The 26,684-nt window shown below is 38.3% G+C and overlaps 1 protein-coding gene across 1 annotated transcript; it reads left to right on the top strand.

Moving 5' to 3' along the window:
• The first annotated feature begins 527 nt into the window (after nucleotides 1–527).
• YIPF7 (Yip1 domain family member 7) lies at nucleotides 528–26,436 on the top strand. The gene is made up of 6 exons (XM_026016504.2): nucleotides 528–666; nucleotides 2,113–2,229; nucleotides 11,163–11,323; nucleotides 18,017–18,162; nucleotides 22,759–22,940; nucleotides 25,938–26,436. The coding sequence occupies exons 2-6, from the start codon at nucleotides 2,114–2,116 to the stop codon at nucleotides 26,098–26,100; spliced, it is 768 nt and encodes a 255-aa protein (XP_025872289.1). The 5' UTR covers nucleotides 528–666; nucleotide 2,113; the 3' UTR covers nucleotides 26,101–26,436.
• Nucleotides 26,437–26,684: the final 248 nt, after the last annotated feature.

Genomic DNA, 26,684 nt, shown 5'->3' on the forward strand with positions numbered 1-26,684 from the left:
TAGATTAGATCACAGAAGTCTTGGGCTCTGCTGGAGAAGAAAGAAAGGGAAAAAAAAAATCAGAGGTAGATTATAGGTACCTTTCCTAAATGTTGTTTATGTAAGTTGGTTCAGATTTGGATAAAATTGGCAGTACCCCATTATCAGATTGTTGATAAAATCATTATGTTAAGGCCATGTACTATATATTGATTTTGGCTGCATGTTATTAGGAAATCTTGTCTAGGTCAAATATATTCTTATAGATTATGAAGCAAAAGGAAGATTAAGGCCTCTTGCTCTCCATTGCTTGCCTCAAATGAGTGATCTTAAATCAGAGTTTAATGGGAGATGCACACAGAGAAACTCAATCTACCATTTCACTTTATCAAATTATATGTCTCTATACCATTTACTGTGTTTGTAAACTTTAACAAGTCCTGTACAATATTGGATATTCCAGCTTTTGGCAGGGTTGGTTTGTTGTTGTTGTTGGCCTTGGCCTTTTTTTTTTTTTTTTTTTTTTTTTTGGCTGTAGCATCTGTTCAGGGTGTCAGAGTACAAATTTAGAAACTTATGTGGAGAGCCAGCAGGTCATCATTTCACGAACTGATTTGTTATATATTTCTCAAGTAAAGCTACAAAGCTACATTGCTTGGAACATCTTTTGACATAAAAACTATAAAGGTATGTGTCTCATCCTTCTAAAAAACTTGGCATTTAAACAAAACATGAAACTGAATTATGTAAGGACTCCATTACCGATAGTCATGTTACGTAAAGTGTTGCATATTACTGTATTCTCCCTTGAAATTACTCACTATGCTTTATAACAACATGTTTTCATAGACTGAGAAAGTTATGCTATTAAATTTTAAATTCTTTAAACTATAAATTGTTAAAAAAAAATTCTCCTAGTCCAGATTTTAATTTGCATAATTCATCATAATTCATAGCTACTTTCATACACATTACTAATGAAAAGTCTTGATTTATTAAGTCAGATATATGAATTGCTGCATCTAATTTTAGAAAAGCTCCCTATATTTCTACTGAACTGAAAAAAACTTGATATATTTGGCAATTACTCGAATATTTCTGATTAATGAAGCTCTTAGAGCTAAGGCTGTTTATGCAATTTCATTTGAAACTTATTATTAGCAGTATTCCATAAATTATTATATTATGTGGTTTGATCCTCATGATTTTTAAATTCATTCCTTTGAAATAAAATTTTTTTCAAAGAAAAATAAAGATTAAAATGTTGAGTTGAATAACCATATCTGTCCACTTGAAAAAAATTCTCCATTCTGTAATTTTCATCCAAAGAGCCACTATCACCTTACTATTATTTTCTTCCCCAACTTCTTCTCTCAAATCTTTCTTCCTCCTTTTAGTATTTCTAGCCAAGTAGATCTAAGTCAAGATCACACTCTTCTTCGCTCCCAGTAGAACTTATGTAGAGTTTGTATAGAAAGAGTCCTCCCCTAGCTGAACTGAGCCTTTCTCCCTCTGACTTAGCCAGAAGCCTAGGAGCAGCAGGCAAGGAATGAGAAAAAGGAAAATGTTCCAAATACATTTTAGGAATTGGAGAGTAAAACTAGGAGATTGGTGTGTAGGATTTGGGGATTTTGTGTGTGGGGGGGGGTGCAGGGGAGGCTGTTGCATATTTTAAAGCTCTAGGAAAAAATGAAACTCAAATAGGATTATCATCAGCCATTTGCTTTCTGGCTTCTCAACATGTGTCCACACATTCAAAGTGAGGAGCTAATATTGTTCAAGGGAAAATCATCTAGATGTATACTAATTTTAAACTTTTTCTCTTAAACTGCTGAGAATAAGGAATTTGGTGGAAAATATTAGTTCTTTCTCATCAGTTAAAGCCAATTTAGTTAAAGTCACAGTCCTCGTGAGCGAAAACTTCAGAAAAGTTAATTTTGAAGATATACATTTTATAGATGACTTTACATTTCTATACCCTTTCTTAATACTTAGTTTAACCCATCCAAAGAATACTTTGTTCTCTAATAGGAATCCACCCATAATCACATCACCAATTAATCCTTGGAAATACCTCAAAAGGGGTTTTATTGACCCATAAAGTTCTCAGTAAAAAACATTCTTATTTTTCAGGATGTCAAACTTGGGACAATTTGACTCTGATTTTTACCAATCTAATTATACTATTGATAATCAGGAGCTGAGTTCTGAAGATTCTAATGCCTATGGACATCTTTATGTATCTAGAAAGTAAGTACTTTGAAAAAATGTGCTTTTATTTTAAGAAGTCATAATATTTTAGCAAGGGTTTCTACATAGGGAAGGCTTCCCTGGGGGAAAGCAAAAGCTCTCCCCAGCATATCTTGGTAAAGTACCCAAGAAGAAATACCAGGAAAGGTGAGAGAAATTAATTCAGTTCACCTCAGGCCCATCTCTAGGTGGGTAGCTCGTCTCCTTTTTTCAAAATATCACTTAACGGGAAGCCTGAATACAGGCGCTGGATAGAACAGAACGTGTTTTCATTTTACATGATATTTTCTGGGACACTGCTCAAGAGATAGATTTTATTTAACTAGTAAACATTTCTTGAGTGCCTGCTGTGTGTTGGGTATTAGAAGGGAGCTACAAACCCAAAGATAAAAAAGAAGTCTATCATCTTTTCCCTCAAAAAATTTAAGAATTTATGGTAGTGGGTAATTAAATATGCAATTATAATACAGTGTGAAAACTTTTTTTTAAAAAAAGATTTTATTTATTTATGAGAGACACAGGCAGAGGGAGAAGCAGGCTCCATGCAGGGAGCCTGATGTGGGACTGGATCCCGGGACTCTGGGGTCACGCCCTGGGCCAAAGGCAGCGCTAAACCACTGAGCCTCCCCCAGGAGTCCCAATGTGAAAACTCTTAAATGGAATTGAAATAAACATATTTCAGAATGTGTTGGTTATTTTGAGTTGACAATTCAACTTGAGTTGAAAGTGAAAACGACTAAGAATTTAATATTTACCCTTTACTACAGGAAACAGGGCATTTAGGGTAAGAAGAATTGGTTCAAGTTCTGGCTCTAGCTTTTGTGATATTGGGAAAGACTTTCAGGCAGCCCGGGGGGTTCAGTGGTTTAGCGCTGCCTTCAGTCCAGGGCCTAATCCTGGAGACCCAGGATCGAGTCCCATGTCAGGCTCCCTGCATGGAGTCTGCTTCTCCCTCTGCCTGGGTCTCTTGCCTCTCTCTCTTATTCATGAATAAATGAATAAAACCTTGAAAGAAAGAAAGAAAGAAAGAAAGAAAGAAAGAAAGAAAGAAAGAAAGAAAGAAAGAAACTTTCAACCTCCCTGAGTGTCTTACACTGATAAATAAGGACATAAATAATACCTACCTTATGGAATTATGAAGCGCAGTTGGTGATAATGTGTAGGAAACTGTGTTTTAAAGTTAAACTATTATTTAAATATTATTTTTTCATATAACTATACCTTGCCATAGCAATGGACATTTTTTTGTCTAACGTCACTTAAATGGACTATATTTGTTCATACAGTTGCTGCTGCTTTGGATGTTCTTTTGTGGATCCAGATTAGTGAACTGTGGGAAGCGTCAGACCTTTCGACTTCCGAGAGAACTGTTACTGACCTCTTACTGTGTGTTGGGTGCACTTGTGAACTTTACGCCAGTTAACTCATTGGTTCCCCACACAATCCTCAGATGAGGGCCATTATTTTTCCCTGTTTTAGTTATGAGAAGGCAGGGAGCCAGAGAAATTAAGGAACCTCTTCAGGGACACACAGTAATAAGAAATGGGGGTTGGATTTTAATTCAAAATTGTTTGATTAGACTCATTACTAGAGTGGGCATATAATTTATTGTAAACCTGAGACATTTTTAAGTAAAATGCCTACTAGTAATAATGATGTTGGTATAATAGGAAGAAAAAATTGGACCATCCTAGGTAAACTGGGATGTGTGGTTACTGCTTCTCATTCCAATAAGTTTAAGCCAAAAAAAACACATAACAAATATTTCAAACTTATTAATTCTTTGGTTTTCTAAGCACAGGTAAGTACCCTGAAAATTCCGGATAAAGGAGGAAAAATTAGAATAAATACAACAGGCAGTGGGAATCCTTCTGTTCCAGCTATGCACAGGACAACTGGGAGATGGTTTCCACCAGCTGATCACTCCTGAAGACACGGCCAGATAGGTGCTGTTTCCTAGCTACTCCTGCTGAGCCATTCCTCTATGGTGGTAGGGAAACGTATTGGTATCAACTTTTTTTTTAAACTATAAAAATTAAATATCTGGAGTTTAATCCCGTTCATGAACCTAGTCTATGTTGTCCAGCGCCAGCCAGGTTCCTATAAAAATCTCCTAAAATGAAAATCTATATGCTCCTTTCTTTCCTTGCTCTCTCTCTCTCTCTCTCTCTGAGTATTATCATTAGGCAAATTAAGATACTTTTAAAAATATTTATTAAAAAATAAGACAAAAGGGTAAGGCTGTAGAGATTTGGCTCAATCCATTGCAGACTCTAACTACCAAAAAGACCTTGATTTTATTTCATTTATGATTTACCACTTTGGAAGTTCAAGATAAAGTGTCTGCTGCCAGGAAAGTGTTAATCAAGCAGAAGGAGTAGTTTGAGCATTAAGGTGTTACAGGATGGTAGCTCAAAACATGCAATTGGCAATGAGAGTGATCTAATAAGATTTTTCTGCTCAGTTCTCCTGTTGTAGTGAAGGAAACTCATCACCTTCTGTTTCTTTTCTCCAGATGGAATAAACACCTGGGTTGCATCTATAATCTACATTTTCAGAGTAAATTAAACCAAAATGTCCAATAAGAGGAAACGAGGCTCTCTCCTCATACAGGGGACTCACAGACCACAGCTTTCTCCCCCTGCCAAGCTGCCACCCAATTTTCTTTCTCTGTTTGATTAAACATATCAACATTGTCCAGAAATCAAGATGACGAAGAGATGGAAATTAACATCACCAAGGGGGGAAAATTCAAGATTATATTGTATTAAGGCGGTGGCCCAGGCTGCTTCAGTTGCTTAGCATTTAAATCCAAGTCATGATTTGGACACAGTAACATTTAAATTCCAATCCACACTGCAAGTCTCAGGAATTAGAAAAGGGCATATTAGCTGTGGTAGTTTTATGAGGTACATAAAACACGGAGTCAAGTCAGTGACTTACTTGGGTACATCGAACACCAGAGATTCGATCTTTTATTCATAGGGTGAATAGTGAGTGCAATTAAAATACACCTCAAATCAAAATAAGATGTTGACCATCCTGGCAAAAGACACAGGGATCCAGGGGATAGTTATAATCAATTAGTCTCCACCTTTCTGTCTCTGTCCCCCCAAACCCCTGGAGATAGGAGCTTATTTTAAAGAATGAATGAATGAATGAATGAATGAATGAATGAATGAATTTATTTATTTATTTATTTATTTATTTATTTATTTATTTATGAGTGTGAGGGCATGCGCACACACACACACACACACACACACACTCATGCATGAGTAGGGGCAAGGGCAGAGGGAGAAAATATCAAATAGACCCCATGCTGAGCATGGAGCCTGACCTGGGCCTCAATTCCATAACCCTGAGATCATGACCCTGTGCTGAAATCAAGAGTCAGACGCTCAAGCAACTGAGCCACCCAGGTCCGCCTATTGGAGCTTGCTTAAAAAGCTTTCTCAGTGGCATACTGATCTGAAAGCTGATTGACTGTGCTTAATAAAACAATAAAAATATTTATTTTTATATAAATATTTTTAAAAATATATTTTTTAAATATATATATATTATATATATATATAAATATGTTACTTATTTGAGAGAGCAAGAGAGAGAGCACGAGTGGCGTGAAGGTCAGAGAGAGAAGCAGACTCGCCGCTGAGCAGAGCCTCGTGCTAGGCTCGATCCCAGGGCTCCCGGGATGCTGACCTGAGCCAAAGGCAGACAGGCACTTCAGCGACTGAGCCACCCAGGTGCCCCTAAAAATATTTATATTTAAAAACAAGTTTTATTATTTTAGGATAAACAAGAGTTTCCTCATTTTAAATAACTATCCAGTCATGCAGACAGGCATTATTTCCAATCACCTGTAGCCAGTTGTCGAGGCTGTATTCTACAACTATATTTTTCTTTTATTTATTTATTTATTTATTTATTTATTTATTTATTTATAAATTGACTTTGCTATTTCTTTTTAAGATTTTATTTATTCATGAGAGACACAGAGAGAGAGGCAGAGACACCGGCAGAGGGAGACACAGGCTCCATGCAGGGAGCCTGACACAGGACTCGATCCCGGGTCTCCTGGATCAGGCCTTGGGCTGAAGGCAGGCACTAAACCGCTGAGCCATCCGGGCTGCCCTTTTTCTGCTTTTTTAAAATGGGAAATCTTTTCAAATGACTTGGAGAAAGACATAGATATTTTTGCATAAAAGGGGACAACTGTAAACTCCCTTTGAATGTTTTAATAGGACCCGGACAGACCGATACTGAATCCCCAGCTTTTCTGAATCCCCCAGACCTGATCTTCCTCTAGTGTTTCACACATAGTACATGGCATGTAGTCACCCAGAATCTGGAAACGTAGAAGTCAACTCCCCTGCCACCATTCCCTAAAACACACCACCGTTCAACTGAGCCTGTACTTTTTTTTTTCTTACTGAATATATTTAAAATGTCTGATTTTACTGACTCACCTGGAGACTTCTATAAATAAAATGTTTCTGGGAGTACAGACTAAATTTTTTTAAGTCCACAGGGTATTTTGGTTGTAGATCAGTCATATTGCCGTGTCAGGCTGTTGGAGGTAATGGTGTTGCAAATTCAGAAACCCTTCCTAGTTTGAGGTTCGGGAGCCCCGCTCTTGTCACCTGGCCACGTGAAATATACCCACACTTTTATATTAGTTAAGATGTGCAGGAAAACTTTCAATTAACTGTACGTATCTGTGCGTATCTTCCAGTGAACTGTATGTACATTTCTCACTGCCCGATTTACACCCTAGCTGTCCACCCTAGCTGACTCCCTGGGAGTCAGCTCATCCTACATGCCTCCTGAATCAGACTGACAGTGGAAAGGAGCATCAGGGGACCGTCAGGATGGAGTCCAAACCTACAGTTTTGGAAGAAGAAAACTTTCAATAAAGTGTGCAGCTAGTGACTCTATGATAGGACACAGAAAACATATTTCCGTAATCATAAAAACTATTACCGAGTCTTTTAAAAATGATCTTCTATATTTGCCTTGGAAGGTAAATGTGAGGTCCTGTTGCCTCAGAGCCCCAGCTGGAGACTATGCCTTACCTTAACATCATCCGTCTGGAGACTTGCTGGAACTTTATAAACCCAGGTATGGGTGGTGAAGAGGGAAATGCTGAAGAATTGGTGAACATACAGAGGGTTTTCTTTACAGACCAGGCATATGGCTATTGCTATATTGCTCAGAGACCGACGTCCTGAATGAGTGTAGTGGAGATTCTCCTGGTAGGAAAACGCAAGACTGTGGGATGTGGTCAGAGTCTGTTTGCGTGTTGCAAGGAAACCAAAATGATAAAAAGCTAAAGATGAACAGCACAGAAGGCATATAAACTCCTGGCCTCCTATTAATGTCATTTTCTTTGAGGAAGAGACAATTCTATTAACAAATATAGAAGATGTCGTTCCAGGGTGTGTGGAGGGGTCTAGAATGCTTTAGTGTAAGTCTCAGGAAGATAAGGGCATACAAATACATAGCTAATGCTCATTGATCATTTTTTGAATGCCCAACACCAGTCTAGGTGCTTTTTACTTAAGCTAATTTAATTTACAATAATCTTATGAGTTCCATTATTATTATTAATTATTATGTAAGAGACTTTTTTAATGGCTTGGGTATATTGGTAGAAGAACCTCAAGCCCTTATTCAACTTTGCTACTGACTAGTACATTTTTTATTTGGTTCTTATTGGTTCATATCTTTTGAGGTATAGCTGACAAATAAAATTATATTAGTTTCAGGGTAGTGATCAGACAATTCTCGACATTAACCTATGCTCCTCACCATCTGTCACTGTGCATTATTATTATGGTGTGATCGGCTATATTCCCTATGCTGTACTTGTCATCCCTGCAATTTATTTATCTTATAACTAGAAGCTTGTACTTTTTAATCTCCATCACCTATTTTGCCCACCCCCCCCCCCCAAACTTGTAAACCTCAAGTTGCCTCTAGTAACCACAAGTTGTTCTGTGAATTCTATTATGATCCTCCTTCTACAGATGAGAAAATCGAGGCACAGATGTGAGGTGATTAGCCTGCGATTATAACACTGGGATTTGAACACAGGCAGCCTAACTCCGGAGGCATGTTTGCTAACCACTGTGCTTGGTTTAAGATAAATTCTATCACTTGGCTGTTTTTACAAGCAGAGGTATAACCCCCGCAGAGCCAGGAAGCAGATGAAGAGCCGTATGACCACGAAGGTTGCCACTTGTCCTAAAGGGATCTTTTGCAGTCCTCACAGTTGTTTTGAGTAATGCTTACAGGGAGAGGAGATGCCTACTAACAAAATTAACGTTTCAGCTCTACCAGCCAGAGTCCAGTGGTTTTTTTTGGTCTAATTCGGTTGACACTTGTTTCACATGGAATAATGTGCGGAGTTAGAAATCGTCAAAATATCTAAAAGCGCCTTCTCCTAGAGCTAATTAACATGCTCTGTAATCAAGGAAAAGAGGAATATTTCATTGATAAAACTCTGCAAAATTCCCATTGCTATACAAAATACTGATATGATATAACCTTACCGTCTAAAGTACTGGGGACACCAATCTAACTCATGCAATTGCCTTTAATAGGTTAATAAGTCAGGGCTATGTGCTTGACAAAGCCATTAGTAAAGTATCCAAGATAAAGGTTAAGAGAGCACTTAGCACAGCGAGTACTGAGTAATGCATAGAATTGTTGAGTCACTATATGGTACACCTGAAATTATTATAATGCTGTATGTTAAGTATATTGGAATCAAAAAAGATTTTTAAAAGATACATAGTTAAGTAAAATTATAGTTATTCATCGCAATTTTCAGAAAAAGGCCTAAAACCTGAGAACTGGGTTATTTTACAGAGTTTGTTTGGTAGAACTGCATACTAACCATGTGACTATATCAGTCTTGCTTAGATTTCATTTATTGAGACGTGGTGCAAGATGTTAGCGTCAACATGTACAAAATTATAAGACACAGAATTTTAATTCAGACACTGATAGCAGGGGACCATGGTAATTTCGTAGATAAAATCTTTGGGGGTTTCCTTGGTTAGACAGATTTTGAAATTATACTTTCTTAAATACATGGTGGGGGAATTTTAATATTACATCTCCATTATGATAAGGACAACTAGAGGCCGAGCTCCTGATGTAGAAGTTTTGCTGGATGAAGGAGCACAGAGAGAGGAAAGAAAGGGAAAGGGATGGGATCTAGCTGGCAATGTGCACAATTTGTTTTTCCATTGTGTTTTTCTGTTCTCAGGGGTTGGCTCAAGGCAGCCACCTATGCTAAATTCCCCCATACGTGGAAACTGCTTGGCAGGGAGTAATCATGAAAGTTCCCTCTCCACAAGCCTGATTAGCCACACCAGGGCCTGAGTTATGGCGAGGCCAGGACAGTTGTCAGTGAAGTAGCTTTGGTTAGATGCTGGCCCGTTGAGTCAACTTTATTTCCCCCCTGTAAGCTTCTAGAAATGCTTACATTAAAAAAAAATGTATATATAGATCAAGAGGGGGCTTTTATCAGCCAACAGGCCATTCAGGTTCCTAGTTATAATTCATTTCTACCGGTACTTTTGATAGTGGTTCTATTTTGCTGGGAGAAGAAAAAAAAAAAAAAAAAAAAGGCTATGTCCCATGGCTAAGTGAGCAATCACAGTAATCAACACTTGCTGTGGGGGAATCCAAGAAGTATCACCAGGTCCCTGAGCCTAATGAGCTTAGGGTTGAGTTAGTGAATGATTAAATGCATATATCTCTATCTCGGTAGCTTTATTTTGCAGAAAAGATGATTTTCTCTGTCAGGCTTACTCATATAAGGGAAGTTGAGTGTGTTACCCTTAGACTTCATATTAAGATTAATGTTGGAGGGAAAGTATGAAAAGCCATTTTGTAAATATTTTAACACAAAGAGATCACAGGGAGCTGCAAAGTTCAGAATCCTGGGCTGAATTTTTAGCTCAGTCTAAGGGGCTCTGATGAAAGAAACTTAAACTAAAATTGTGTTAATAAGGACAAGGCCTTAGGTGTCTCCCCCTTCCTTCAAGTAAAAATAATTTAAAATGACAAAAGAACCTCATATACTTTCCTTCTTCCTTCCTTTCCTCTAGCTCTAGTAAGAAATTACGTACTCAGTGTTGTTTTCCAACTTGATCACGCAAATGGTGGAATAAAAAAAAAAAATTAAAAAGCACAGTCAAGGAAGTATGGAAACATCATGTTTCAACACCACTAAATTGCATGTTTCCAAGGAAGGACGTGAGGCCAGCCAGAGAATCGTGTTAGGTCTCAGAGATCACTCACTGGGCAGGAACTGTCTGGGAATGGCCAGAGCCAGAAAGGCAGTTGATGTATCTGGTTTGTTTCCTGTGAATTGACTCTACTATTAAAATTGTGATTTTTACTTGTTGCTTCCATAGGTTTATAGGGGTTGTCATGTCTGGTGATGCCCCTGAAAATCAGTTAAAAAAAAAACAACATTGGATAGACTGAGCACTGCTCAGACAGCTTCTCTCAGGACTCCAACCCCTGAAATATCTCTGTGTGACACCGGGCACGTCCTTCAGTCTCCATGAACCTTCATTTCTTTATCTGTCAAATGGGATTAAAACCACAGTTTTTACCTTCCAGAGTATTCATCATGTGACAAAACATGAGGGAAAGTGTCCAGCACATTGCACGTAATCAAATAAATGTTAGTTGGTATGGATCTTTCTTCTAGAACCTTCTCACAACCAGTGACTTCATTTTTTTCTTTTTTTAAATTAAAGGTAAATTTTAAGCAAGTTCTTTCTTCCACGGGTACATCCTCATAAACACTAAGAGAACTCATAGAAGGAAGATTGTAGTTTCCTTCCGTGATTTGTCACACTGCCCCTTTCTGAGATGAATAAGAATTGGTATTTTCCTTTCTCCAGACAGCCAGCCGGTGACCAGCGTCAGCCCACCTTCATCCCCCCGGAGATGCTCCTGCCCTCAGGTGGCGAGGCCCAACTTTTCCAGCCAGCGTCCAACCCGGATTATTATTCACAGTCTTCCTACGTGGACAGTTTTGAGGAAGAGCCTCCTTTGCTAGAAGGTACGCTAAGGAAGTGCTGTTCGTGTGTGCACAGCTGGGAGGCTGAGAGCAAGAGTCAGCACGTGGCCTGCACGTGCGTCCGGGCCGCATGCATCACACCTCGGTGCAGAGCTGGGTGTGCCAGGCTGAGGGGCTTCAGCGTTGGGGTTTGTCTCCTGTGAGTGGGGAGACAACGGGCGGCAGCGGGGGCCTGGCAGTTACTGAGCGTGTCTTCAGTAGACCCCACCCTGAGCACATCTTTCAGCAGAGTGGCTGTACGAAGTTCCGGAACGACCCTTCCCACCCCAGGGAGCGGAGCCACTTCCCAATAGCAGGTCGTATCTTCTGCTACGATGCCTGGGAGCCCAGGGGGTCGTTTCTCAGTATTTCTTTATCAGGGAGACAAGCCAGTTTTTGTTTTTGTTTTTGTTTTTTTCTTCCCTGGCTCTTCCCTGAAGCCCCCTCATCTCAGCTACATGTGGCTAAATAGGAAGGGATGTAGGATTGCAGTAAATAGCGCTGCTGGTGGCAAGGAAACCACTGGACCTGTGCAGCTGAAGGTCCTTCAGGGATTTCAGGGGTCTTCCAACCATTGATTTTTATTTTTGTTTTATTTTTTTAAATCCAGCCCCCCTCATCTGCTATGTTTGCTGTTAAAGAAAATCAGCATTGATGCTAGAAGCAGAGGGGCCGGGAAACTAAAATTCAAGTAGACGTAAATTTAAGAGCCAAGGAGAAATAGTAATAGGTTAACTATTATGTTCTAACCCCTTTATAGGTGGTCAAGTGAGAAGGGATAAATTAGGACTCCCAATATTCTACATCAGAAGACCAGTGTTTGCCTCATACGAACACAGCCAACCGCTTGGCATTAAAACATTCTTTTTTTGTGTGTGTGTGAAAGATGTAAACCACTTAGAGAAGCACAGAAAATTATGTAATAGATTTGTTGGCTCTTTAGAAGCCAGTTAGATTTTGGGATCAGTTATGTTTAACCAATTCATTCTAGTTTGCCTCTGCAGTGATAATCAATACCTGAAAATTATAAGCTGTCCTCATTAAACATTCTCCTTGATTCCACCAACATCTCTATTTAAAAAAAGAAAAAAAAAAAACATACACACACACACACACCAGCTGGGGCTCCTGGGCAGCTCAGTCAGTCCAGCATCCACCTTGGGCTCAGGTCACAACCGCATTGTCCCGGGATCGAGTCCCACTGGGGGCTCCCTGCTCAGCGGGGAGCCTGCTATTCCCTCTCTCACTCGCTCATAGTAGAATAGGAGAGGTCTTGGTGAATCGGGTGGGCATAAAGCAATACTCTGTAGTTCTTGGCTACTAGGAAAGTCACACATTTTTTTCCTGTTGATTGACTATTCTTCTGCTTTTTTTTTTTTTTCAGATTTTCTTCTTGGAATCTTAAGATTTTTTCCTTTCCTTGTTTATTTTTAGAGATATTTCATGGTAAAGATATTTAATTATTGCCTGGAATATGTATGGCAAGCATTTTTTTCCTAGATGGTGTTTGCCATCTAATTTTTTAATAGGGCATTAAAGCGTATAGAAATTTTAATATTTAATATTTAATAAAATTTTAATATTTAATATTTTAATAAATTTAATATTTATTTAATATCAACTCTACAATATTTTTCTTGGTAAATTTCCTTCCTGATTGCTCTTTTGTTTAGAATGTACTTCTCCAGTTCTAGGTACTCTTTATATCCTCTTGTGTATTCTTAAATTTTTGAATTATCTTTCTGTTTTGCACTTAAATTTTTGATTCATTAAAAAATTATTTTACGTTAGTATGTGAGGTAGGATTTAATTTTTTTTTCTTTAATGATTAACAAACTTGTCCTATAACATTTATTGAAAACAATGTTTTCGGCTTGTCTGAATGTCTCTACTGTGATATTCTAAACTTTAAAGCATCTTCCTCTAATATCTTATTAAATTCAAATAAGAAATATACTGGATTTCCCCTTCCATTTTATATAGCTTAGAGAAAATTCTCAGACTTTTTTTTTTTTTCTGTGATTGTCCCCAGCAAATTGCTAGTGTATTAGAGATACAAGAGATTGCACCTAATATAATTTTGCATTTTGAATCTATGAAACTCTTGGGTGCTGATTCAATATGCTCTTCAGAGTGGGTGGCTTTGTGGAAGCCTCAAGCATCATCTGTTTCAAAGATATGAAAAAGCCATAGGCAGGGTGTCTAGGACAAGGTGATAAATGGCATTTGCTAGTTTTTATTGAGCACACGCCAAACAGGCTATCACATTATGAAGCTGTAATAATTAACATCCCTCGCACCAAAATATGTTATTTGAAAATGTGCTTGTTTATTCCTTAAACACCTTGTTGTCTAAAAGACTCATATGGTCGTTTTATGGAAGCATGGTAACTTTTGCTATTTGATAATGTACAATCAATATGTTAACAAACATATATCTTGAAGAATAATAGTCAATTCAAGTCTGTCAAACCAGCAAAATTACTCTGATACTCAGTACTTATATTTGTAGCACAGCCTGATGTTTATATTTAAAAGGCCAGTGCCACAATTTGCATAGAAAACAAAGATATTAATTCATTTTTATAGCATATATATCATATACTTTACTACCACTAGATGACAGCAAAACAATAAATTTTACGTTCACATTTCACAGCAGTTTCCTCTTTTATCTCGTACAATAGGGTGTTCTATCAGGATATCTGCAATTAACAAATACTTTAATCTTATTGCGTTTCGTAATAAATTTGAAAACAAAATATTGTGAAGGTGTATTTTGGTAGAAAACACATAAAATCTTTTTTGGGATGACGATGGTTAGTAGGTCTTAACTTCACTCAACGGTTTCACGACTCGATGTTGAAACATGTGCAGAAGTTAATTATGCCATCAAATAAATGTTTGAAATCAGTAATAATGTCTCATAAGGTATTTTTCATCTGAATTTCTTCAGGAAATCATTATTATGTTTTTTTGAGGGGAAAAAAGGTATTTTGAATGAAAGGCCACTTTCTCGTGGTAAATACTGAAAACATACTGCTAGCCTAAATGTCTTAATTGAAAATAAAGTTTGAAAACGACATAAGGCTTAGGCAAAATTAATTTAAACCACAATATTTCTCATTTTTTAAGATCTCCGGCTTTTTAAAAATCACATTGACATTCTAACTTCATTTTAAGTGTGATGAACCGCTCATCTTCTCTAAAGTGTATATTCATTAAGAAATATATAAATATGCTGACAATAAAAAGGACGCAGCGTGGAAATTGACATATGCATGATTTCCTCGCTATGAACCAGTCACATTCTTTCTTTCCAAGCTAGGGATAGCGGTTGTCGGCCTGGATGTGAACCGAGTGAAAAAATACCTTTACCAATGTCTGGCCAAGGCTTTTGGAAACGTCTAGGTCCCTGACAGAGGAAGGCCCCTCTAGGTCATGGCAGTCCCAAGCATCCATCTGGTATCCTGTGTCGGATATGCAGGATGTCAGGTGTCGGGGGCTCCTGTAGAAGCAGACCCCATACCAGACCCCATACCCGACCAAAGACCATTCCTAAGTCCTGGGAAGGGAAGTGGAATGCCTTGTATGAATGATTGAGGGGGAGAAAATCCTTCACATGGGAGAATTGGGCTCAATCAAAAAAAAAAAAATACAACCATTATGAGATTAGATATACGCTGGCATCCGTAGCTACGTGGTTGAAAGCAGGGTTTTTGTTCCTGTTGTTGGCGTTATTTTGTTCTGTGTAGACGGTGTGTGTGCACCTTCACATCAACCTCTTCCTGCTTCTCCCACCCTCAGCTAACCACTCTTCCACTCTGTTTCTATGAATTTGACTTTTCTTTTTTTCTCCATGATTTTAGGTCCCACATATGACACTACACAGTATTTGTCGTTCTCTGTTTTATTTCGATTAACATAATGCTCTCAAGGTCGATCCATGTTGCTGCAAATGGGAAAACTTCCTTCTGTCTCATGCATGAATATCCCATTGTGTGTAAATATCGTGTCTTCTTGATCTGTTCATGCACTGACACACATGGAAGCTGTTTCCATGTCTTGGCTGTTCTGAAAGATGCTGCGTTGAACGTGGGAGCGCACATATCTCTTCAGCATCCTGTTTCTGCTGCCTTCGGGTATTTATATACAGAAGTGGGATCATGTAGTAGTACTGTGTTTTTTTTTTTTTTTCTTTTTTTAAACTGGCCAGGTTCAGGGCTCAGGTCATAGTCCCTGGGGACTGACCCGCAGGGCTCTGAGCCGAAGCCACCACCTCCAGGAGCCCACGTCCTCAGCTGCAGGTGGACATGTAGCCAGCCTGGCCTGGTGACAGGCCACAGTGGGCACGCTGGGAACGTGAGAGCCCTTTTATTTATTTATTTATTTTAATTTTTGAGGAACCTCCATACAGTTTTCCACAGTGGCTGCATGAATTTATGATCCCATCAACAGTGCACAAGGGTTGCCCTTTCTCCACATCCTAACCAATGCTTGTTGTTTCTCGTCTCTTGGATAATGGCATTCTAATGGAGGTGAGGTGGTGTCTCATTGTGGTTTGGTTTGGTTTGGTTTTAGATTTTATTTATTTATTTGACAGCACAAGCAGGGGAAATGGCAGAGAAAGAGAAAAGCAGGCTGAGCAGGGGCCTGACAATGCGGGGCTTGATCCCAGGACCCTCTGTTCACCACCTGAGCCCCAGGCAGACGCTCAATCCAACTGACTGAGCCACCCAGGAGCCCCTGACTGTGGTTTTGATTTGCATTTCCCTGAGGATTAGTGATGTTGAGCACCTTCTCACGTACCTGTTGGCCATTTGCAGGTCTTCTTTGGAAAAAATGTCTATTCATGTCCTCTGCCCAGTTCGTAATTGGATTGCTTGTCTTAGAGGGAAAGCATGGGTTCTTGAGTCAGATCCTCTAGCTTTGAAACCTAGACTTTCTGTTACTAGTTCTGTGACTTTGGACAAATCCTTTTTTTTTTTAAAGATCTTATTTATGTATTCATGAGAGACACAGAGAGAGAGATGGGCTCCCCACAGGGAGCCTGATGCGGGACTCAGTCCCTGGACCTGGGATCATGCCCTGAGCCGAAGGCAGACACTCAACCACTGAGTCACCCAGGCGCCCCTGGACAAATTCATAGTATGTCAAAATCTCAGCCATATGATGCATAAAATAAGAATAAAATAACAGTCCTAGTCTTATTACAGGTCTGTGAAATGAATTCATACAAATCTTGTAGAGCTCACAGCAAAATTCAGGGAAAACAGCAAAGAAAAAAAAACTATTCAATTCTTTTTCATTGAAATGTATGTTCTTTATAGTAGTTTTTCTCTAATTATTCTGGGCCTCTGCGTTACTCTTACTCAAATTTAAAATAATAGAGGGAGGGTAGCCAGCTTGATTATTGATTCCTAAATAATAAACCCATGTTCTCTCTTTTGAGTGTTCCTTTCTCTACTCAAGGTACATCTTAACATTTATCTTTATAGAAGTGGTGGGAAAAGAAACTGATGTGTTAATACTTATTCTGTATTCAGTGGGTGTCAGATGGCTCGTTTTTTAATGTTTTAAATAAAAAAAGATGTAAGGGGGCAGGATCTAGCAGAAGGATCTTTGAGGTGCAGTCAGAATTACTTAAAAGCAAGGTATTGGGAGATTTTATTTAAGATCTTATTTATTTTAAGATTTTATTTATTTGACAGAGAGAGAGAGCACGCACAGTTATGAGCAGAGAGAGAGCATGAGCAGAGGGAGAGGGAGAAGCACACTCTCCACATTTGACAGAGAGAGAGAAGCACCCACAGTCATGAGCAGAGAGAGAGCATGAGCAGGGAGCCTAGTGCTGGCTCCATCCCAATGGGGTCCTGGGATCATGACCTGAGCCAAAAGCAGATGCTTAACTGACTGAGCCACCTAAGTGCCCCCCCCCCAAATTAGATGTTTTTAAATGAGTTTGGACTCATGGACACTGAGCCCCACTGATTTTGGATATTTTATTCTACTCACAAAAGGGAGAAGTTAAATTGTCTCAAGAATTTAATCTTTGAGCACACAGACTCCACCACAGTAGCACTGACCTTCTTCAAACATGGGTGCAAGAAAGGGCCATCCTCTTTTCTCCTCTGCAGAGTTTCAGGCAGTTAGCATAGAACTGCTTTTCTCATCAGGCAGGGTAGAAATAAAATCCCTGATCTGGGCTAAATATGTTTGGTTTAAATAATACTGCTAATTGAACAAATTATACCATGTTTGATATAAGTATAATATGATTTCAAAAGTGTTATTAAGGGAAAGTGGGGGAGAAGGAAATATCTAAATAAACAATAGGATGGGATTTTTGGTCTGTTAGCTACCATTTTACATTTTACTGTTTGAATGTAGAGTGTCTATATCTCAATTTTCAACTCGATTTTAAGCTTATATTTGATGCCCTAAGGGAGGGAAATTTTTCCTCGATGTAATTATTTCTCTAAAGTATTTGTTTGGAAACAAACAAAAAAAATTTGTTTTTGATTTTTTTTTTTCAAATTGCTATATGTTACATAGAACTTTAGATTTTGAAGGAGTGACAATCAATCAAGTGCTAAGTAAATTAACTAGATATGTTAATTGTAAGCAAACATTATTCGTGTTGATTTTTTTATATATGTTTATATTATTCCCTCCCTTTCTTTTTCCTTTTTGCAGAACTTGGGATTAATTTTAATCACATATGGCAAAAAACCTTGACTGTGTTAAACCCACTGAAGCCAGCAGACGGCAGTATCATGAATGAAACGGACCTCACTGGGCCCATCCTGTTTTGTGTGACTCTAGGAGCCACCTTGCTTCTGGTAATAGCAGCAAGCACCTGATTTTAACCTGTATCCTTCCAAGCGTCATTTTTTGAAGAGGTCTTTGTTAATACAGAAGAAACTGTGTTACTTTATAAAGTGTCACTTGTTTAACTGATAACTACTTTTTTTTTTTTTTTTTTTGGTGAGTGAGACATAGTTGACCATAGTGACAAAGAGATGCAGCCCTCAAATATTACAACAGATAAAATATAAATGCGAACAGAATTTTAAAAATCAAATCATCAAGTAAGTTTTCCACAAAACAGGATCCTTTATGTCTTTCTTGTTATTTAGAAAAGATCGTCCATCTGAAAGAGTTGAAAAACACATGAATTTGGGAAACATAGGCCCAAATTTTATTTCTTGTTTTCTGTGACATTTCTCATCACACCAGAGAGATCCCTTCTCTTTGCTCATCATTTTCTTTGCTGGAGTGCACCCATAAAATATTTCAAATACCCTGTGAGGTACAGATATGAGATGAGTTTCCTTGTTTCTATTTAGGTTATTATAAACACATTAACTTGCAATGATAACCAATGGCTTGATGTATTCAACCTATATATTTCTCTATTATTTTAGTTTTCTGCTTTTTATGAAGGCATTTTCCCCCTGACTTTATCATTTGTCTTGTGTATGGGCCTCTTTCATTTTTTTAAACCTGGGAGTAATGAGATTGAGTCACCAAAGAAGTAAAGAAAAACATTTCCGTGTAAGTTAAGTTTTTTTTTTTTTTAATTTTTATTTATTTATGATAGTCACAGAGAGAGAGAGAGTGAGAGAGAAGCAGAGACACAGGCAGAGGGAGAAGCAGGCTCCATGCACTGGGAGCCCGATGTGGGATTCGATCCCAGGTCTCCAGGATCGCGCCCTGGGCCAAAGGCAGGGGCTAAACCGCTGCGCCACCCAGGGATCCCATTTTTTTTTTTTAATTTTTATTTAGTTAAGTTTTGAAGAAATTCTAACTCATACTTTACAAAATATTTCATTAAAAAAAAAGGAAGAAAAAGAGAAAATGAAGAAAGGTCTATGGTTTTAAACCAAATGCAGAAAACAGAGGATGAAAAAGATGGTCAGGCCAGTCTGAAAAGTATAGTTTGATTAAGGTGCAAAGAGATACACTTGACTAGAGAAAGAATACATGAAATTAAAAATTCTAGGAAAATCCCTTAAAATAATTATTAGTCCAATTCTCCATCTCAACAGCTCTTCACTTTCCATAAGTTTGTTTCCCCAGTGTAGCTACAGTTTTCAAAAGCAGATGTAAAATGTATTTGCAACTAAATATTCACTTTTTACTTTTTTATTCACTTTATACCAATCAAAATACTGATAGCAATCTAGTTTCTGCATGGTAATATGGTTAAAAATAACATCACATTTATCCAATACAATAGTATTTAGTGATAACATCTTATTTTTTCCTTTGAACTAGAGCACATGCAAATACTCTGTAAATCAAACACTATATCAACTAGAGTTTTAATTTAATCTCTAATATCCCTTCTGTCTTTGTCACAGTAATTTGATTATCTTAGCTATATACTAAGTAAAATCACGTCAATTAATCAAATAGAAACAATTTAATATTTTAACCCATATTTCTTTTTCAAGTGACTTCTAATATAACAGCTGTTTGTTTTCCTATACAAAACATTACTATTACCATCCCTTAAAGGAAAACATTAATGCAAGTAAAATCTCTTTTGGGTATATAATGTTAGTTGGAATTATTTAAATATCTTCTTTTTTGTTTTAAGTATAAAGCAATATAGGCAAAGAACCCAACTGGAAGTGAGAAAATTGGATGCACCCCTAACTTTGCCTCTAGGTATGATCTTGACATTTTTGTTTTCCATTTCTTCATTTCGAAGACAAAGGTTTATGTAAGTAGTATTAAGTGGTATTCTTAAAGTTCCTTCAGTTCTAAAATTTAGGGAAAGATGTGAAAATGCATATTTTCTGAAATATTTTAGGCAGACATTCTTCAGGTTAATTTTACCATCAGATGTGGTTACTTCAGAACGGACTCCAATACACATTGAGCAAGAAGGACCAAAAACAACAAAAAGTCACCCAAATATATACTAATGAAGTCAGATTTCACTCAGAGTCCATTTGAAGTTAAGCTGACCATGCCCTGGACATCTGGAATTAAAATGTAAAAGAAAAGTTTATAGGCTGGTATATGCATTCTACTAGAGAAAGCAAAACTAAATCCAAAACAATATTCAATTTGTTCATTTTCTCCAGACCTATAAGACTCATAGTCACATACTTATTTTTCTGATTTCTGTTGACATAAGGCATGACACCATATCTTTTAGTGGCCTTTCTTCATAGTGAAGGAGGCAGACCAAAAAGGACAGTTTCAAACAGCTTAAACTGAGTTTTATTCTTGCTCTCAAAATTATACTCACCCCCAAAACAAGGAGGATAAGTGGTTTAAAAGTGTGACTCCATTTAACTTTTCTGGTAGATCTAAGAATACAATCTGGAAAAGGATCATGCATGACCCATGTGAAAACATAGTCAGAAGAATAATAAGTATTTCAAATCCAGATACAGTAATGAGGTTTGTACAAGGAAGGCCCGTAAAGTTTTGAAGTTAAAAAGAAATGGAACATTAGCTTTCCATTTCAAGCCCTTTTAGAATTTAAAACAGATTAAAAATGCTGGTGGCCCCTTCCAAATGGAATTACAGCTTAAGTTGCATAGACTAACAAGGAAGGAGATGAAGAGAGAAGTCACCGATTGATATTGAAAGGAACAGTTTTACTATCAAATTAGTATTGTCTACCCTCTGTATACCCCAGTCTGTTCAAAAAACTACTTGGGATTGGGAAAGTCTAGCTCTGTGTCCTTTGGTTGTGGGGAAGTTGCCCTTCACCATTACAACTTTTGCTTCCTCACAATTCTCCCGTCCAATTAAAATATCAAGTAGACTGTTTCTCTAATATATATAAGTGATTTGAAATGGTCACTATTTTCCAAGTGGAGCAAACTCACCCTGTAGAACAATAACTGATGGGCTTCTTAAGGATGTCCGTTAGCATTATTAGTATTATTTCACAAGCTAGCCATGAGACTACGGCAGTTAGTTGGTGAGAACTTTTATGGCTAATGCCAGAGAGAATTCTGCAAGCATAGCCCAGGGACATTTTGTGAAAGGACTTGATAGTGACCAACCTCCCCCTCTGTACAGAGGAAGAAGAACCCAAAATGGCTAGGCAATTTGGAACATCAAAATGGTCATAATATTCTCCATTAATTAACTGCAAAGTAAATCTCTCTTTATTCGGTAAGACATAAAAACTATGGATAACAGCCACAGAGAAGAAAACATGACGGCTAAAAAGCTCACTCTCTGAGTTAACCAGATCCTTCATTGTCTTGCATAATTTCTGTGAAAAACAGAGTCAGCCTGTTCAATATTTATCTGGAATTCCTAATCAGCTTATGCAAATAGAAACACCAAAAGCGTTCTTTACCGGAGCTTTGGCATCCTCAGGTAACAGACGTGAGAATATCCTCAGTTGAATCAATAGTAGATTGTGACTTTCCCTGGGAGGGTTTAATGGGACTATGTCAGCTTCCATTCCCCAGGGCCTTATGGGGGATGGTTCCCTTTATGAGTCCTCAGAAAGTCAGTGTTGTCTCCTGAACACTACTGATTTCCCTTTAGCAGTACTTTTTTAAAATTTTTGATTCATTACCATTTGGCTTATATAAACCAGCTTTTTATAAGGTATGTTCAGTTAAATTGGTAATATGTGTTGTGAAAACAGAGGATTGTTTGGGATATGCCAGGTTAGATAAGGTCAAGTAAGTTTGGGATATGCCAGGTTAGATAAGGCTAAGTAAATCCCATTATTTTAAGACCTGTGAGAGACCCTGTAGACATCCATGATCTAATTTTAGAGCCAGACTGGCTAGGTTCAAATCCAAGTTCCACCACTTAACATTATTTTACTTTGGACAAGTTACATATTCTCTGCACCTTCATTTGCTCATGGGCAGAATGAGTATCATAATGGCACCTATCTCATCAGGCTGTTGTGTGGATTAAATAATTTAATACACGTGAAGTGCTCAGAATAGGACCTAACAGTACATCCTATATTTATTTGCTAACATTACTAATCTGCCTTATAAAATCTTCAAAGCTAAAGTGGAGATTTTCATTCATTCATTCATTCATTCATTCAATCATTAACAAATAAGGGAACAAACATATTCCTACTTATGTCTTGTACATCTAATAGATGATCTCTCCTAAAAACAAACAAACAAAAAAACAAAACAAAACAAAACAAAACAAAACAAAACAAAAGACCTAGAAAATTTTCATTTTTTCTGTGGCATGCACGTGCCACCCCGAATACAATAAGGAGGGTTTGTTTTCAGGGCCTGAATTCATAGGACAGCCAGTGTTTTTTTTTCCCCAGAACTCCCAGCCTTCTGATGACCGTCCTGGAAACACATGACACAGTGTTGAGCTGATTGGTTCTCAAATGCTCTCTGCCTTGTTGACATCTCAGTGTCCTCTTGATGTCGGCTGTGTGTCCAGCTGTTTTCTTCCCGTTGTTGCAGGCAGGAAAGGTTCAGTTTGGTTACGTGTACGGCCTGAGCGCCGTGGGCTGCCTGGGGATTCACACCTTGCTGAGCTTGATGAGTTCCCCGGGGCTGTCCTGTGGCTGCGTGGCGAGCGTGCTGGGCTACTGCCTGCTACCCATGGTCATCCTGTCCGGCTGCGGCCTCGTCTTCTCACTGCAGTGAGTGTCTGCGACACCAGGTGCCCCTCGTGCAGTCTTCCCTTCCCTCAGGCTTGCCACACCAGGGTCGTAGTTAATGCCTTCCTGATCTTTTGGGTCATGGGATTGGGGGAACGTTGGCTATTAAAAGCCAACACAGATTCGGGGAAGTAGGTCCATTTTGGCTCAGGTACTCTTCCCATTTGGAGGATTTCAATGATAAAATAAACCAAGCCGTCTCTGACACTGGCACGTTGGAAGTCGTTGCATTCTTCAGTATGAACCATTGTCCAGGGTGACATAACGACTGCAGAAAATTCACTTGTTTGATCTTGGAAGAGTAAGCGCCTGGTGAAGGCTGACAGATTGCTTTAGCTCCCAGGCCCTCTGCCTTCCAGAGGCAAGCAACTGTCCTCCTCAGCTGAGCTCCTTGCAGTGAATTCCCAGGAGCCCTGATGAGGGCGTCAATGCTGGAGAACTCTCTAGCCTCTATGCTCAGCCGTGACTATTAGTGAGGATCCAGTAGATCTGTTGCTGTTGGGCAGTTTCCCAGGGCACATCCCCCACTGTATGGGGAGAGCAAGGACTGACACAGTCCTTCATCCCCTACAGTCTCTGAACCCAGTAGACATTTGCCATCAGTGCTCATCCTTCCACATCTAAAGGAGGCACAATTTGTATTTTTTTCTTGGATGATCCATATTTTAAGTTATTAGCACTAATAATTGCTAATTGGACAACGTATTATATAAAGAACTTACCAATGCCAAAGGTAGACATTTTAGGAGAGCCTTTAAAGATTTTTGTGTAGATACCTCCTATAGTTTTTTTTTCATGACGTTATTGAAATGTCTTAGTTGAAAATGTTTCTTTGTCTTAACATGGTCTCATATTTCTTTAGTTAGTTATTTAGCTCGAGTGGGAGGGGCAGAGGGAGAGGTGGAGAGAGAATCCCAAGCAGGCTCCATACCCAGTGCAGAGCCTGCCATAAGATCACGACCGGAGCCAAAATCAAGAGTCGCCTGCGTACCTGAGCCACCCAGGTGCCCCAGTATGGTTTCATTTTAAAGGTGACATTCTTGAGAATAACTTAGCAAACCCTTACTTTATCAGCAAGTACTCAACATTTTAAAAAGAGGAATAAAACAAAATGGATGCCTTGAATATGGAACACAATGTCAGTTATATTTATTGAGTCTTATCCATGGAAAAATACTACTTTTTGTATATCATGTTCTTCAGCAAGCTTTTCTATTTACTAAGTTGTTTGGTACAGACATTTGACATGTTAATACAGAGTTTAGTTCTACAAATTCTATTTTGTTAAATGCTTTTGCCAAAGGATGCTATAATGACTTACCATTTAAAAACTTTAAAAGATTATTTCCAGCAGAGTTAAGGTTTGGGGCACCTCAAGTGACTCCAGATTATTAAGGGAAGAAAATAAAAAACTAAAATGAGATGTTGAGAATCATTGGAAGTCTGGACCTTTTTTCATTATATTTTCATTCTTTTTATTTTAAGATGTTATTTGTTTATTCACGAGAGACACACAGAGAGAGGCAGAGGCAGAGGGAGAAGCAGGCTCCCTGCAGGGAGCCCGATGTGGGACTCGGTCCCAGACCCTGGGGTCATGACCTGAGCTGAAGGCAGATGCTCAACCACTGAGCCCCCCATGCATCCCTAGATTTTCATTCTCAAATGATAAAGGATGACTTTGAAATCTCTTAAATTATATTAAAGGAGAGTAAATTATCCAACCCTGAAAACTATTACACTGAAATTTCCTTTTGGGGCATATTACTATATCATTCAAATAAATTAGACATAATTTTACATTTTTGTTCATAAAAACCTGTGTATTAAACAAAACAAAAAAAACCTTGTGTATTAGATCAACCTACAAATTATTTCTAATAGATGTTGAACCAATGAATATAATCCTTATTAGAATGCATTTTAGATATTTTTGGTTTATTTATAATCCAAAGCATTATAAGCTATACTATATAGTTTTCCACTTGTTTTTCTTTGGTTCAGTTATTAAAAGTAAATATTTTTGTCATTACCACAAATAATAAACATAATTCTCAACTTCAGATTATACCAGGATCAAGTGAGACAGTGTCACTAGATGGTGAAAGGAGTAGTGTGCCAGTAGGAATTAGCTCTTGACCTAATAATGCCCGTTTTACTATGCAATTTTCCACGTGTCACCTCACTGATCCAAAGCTGTGGACTAGATATCTTGTGATCTTTCCTAAATCTTACAGCTTATTTTTCCAAATAAAGCATTCTGTTTTGCACATAAGGAGAGAAATTCACTCTTTGCTACGCGCATCTCCTCTTTTTATCCCCATGGTAGCTAGACTTCACTACCATATTTGCCCATTTCTTCTTAGAGAGCCAGGTGCCTCCACAGTTGTCTTTGAAGATATCAATTTGAACAAATCCATTCCAGTATTCTGAAAAATCCACAATACACTTATAAAAGGAATCTTCAGCAATGAGATGGGAAGCCACACACATGTCTGTGTTCCCTCCTTGGGCTGTGTCAGGCTTTGCCATCTCAGAAACCTGAAAAGTGGACCTGGGAGCAGTAGGGACGAGGCCCCCACTGGAATGCGAGCCCATTTATCTTTCTGCTCATACCATGCATACATTTGAGAAGACCGTGTGGGGAAACGAATCTGTAACTATAAAAGAAGACCCTAGTTTCTATAAAAGTTTTTCTGGAGTTGGGATTTGAGTGTTGACAGATGGGGGCATCTGCAAAAATTTGCATTTCTACTAGTTCACGTTTTTACTGAAGTATAAAACGTTTACCTCTGATGGGGAATTTGGCTCACAGATTTTCAAGCTGGCCAAGGCCTTTGAGTTTGTAGGGTTCCCCACCCTCATTTTACAAATGGAGGAAGTATTTAAAAATATTGTACCAAGGACGTTTCAGAGGCAGCTCTGACTCAATAATGTCTTTTTCCCTTGACAAGGCAATCATCTTTTTTGTCTTTGCCGTAGGGGCACCTTTGGAACTGTGTTGGCACTGGTCATCATTGGCTGGTGTAGTCTCTCTGCTTCCAAAATCTTCATTTCGGCCTTGGACATGAAAGGACAACAGCTTCTCGTCGCCTACCCTTGTGCCTTATTTTATGGACTTTTTGCCCTCCTAACAGTTTTCTGAAGAGTATTTGAAATGCTGTTTCAAGATTCTATTTGTTTCCTGTTCACATTACCCTGAAAATGTGTTAGCATTCAAATTTGGTAATATGATTTCTGCTTTATGGCTGTTGGGAGAATAATTAGCAAAGAGACAAAACAGCACTTAAGGATGGTACTCTAATAACTTGTTTGGTTTGAATGATGTTTTGCTTTTCGGTTTGGTGCATTAAAACATTTTAGAATATTTTAAAATAAAAGGGAATACAGTTGTTGTACTGATGGACCCTGCTTCTCTCAATGGATCTATTTTTAAGAAATTGTAGGTAAATAAAATCATATGATGACTGTGTAAAGTAAAGCAATGGTGAGTCTTTTGAGAAACGTCCGTGACAATTTAAGCTGTGTTCACGTGGTGAAGGTCACACCATCCAGCACCTTTGGAGAATTGAAGAGGAGGGTCATATGGGGTTTTACTTACCTGAGAACTCAGAGAATCTCCTGTTTTTTAGTTCATTTACTGTAACAGCTGCACCTTTGTCCCAACAATGCATTGACTCACCACTTTTCAAGCCTTCTTTCTTGGTTTAGATGCCACGGTTCATTATT

The sequence above is a fragment of the Vulpes vulpes genome, chromosome 2 (assembly GCF_048418805.1).
Source record: "Vulpes vulpes isolate BD-2025 chromosome 2, VulVul3, whole genome shotgun sequence".
Lineage (NCBI taxonomy): Eukaryota > Metazoa > Chordata > Mammalia > Carnivora > Canidae > Vulpes > Vulpes vulpes.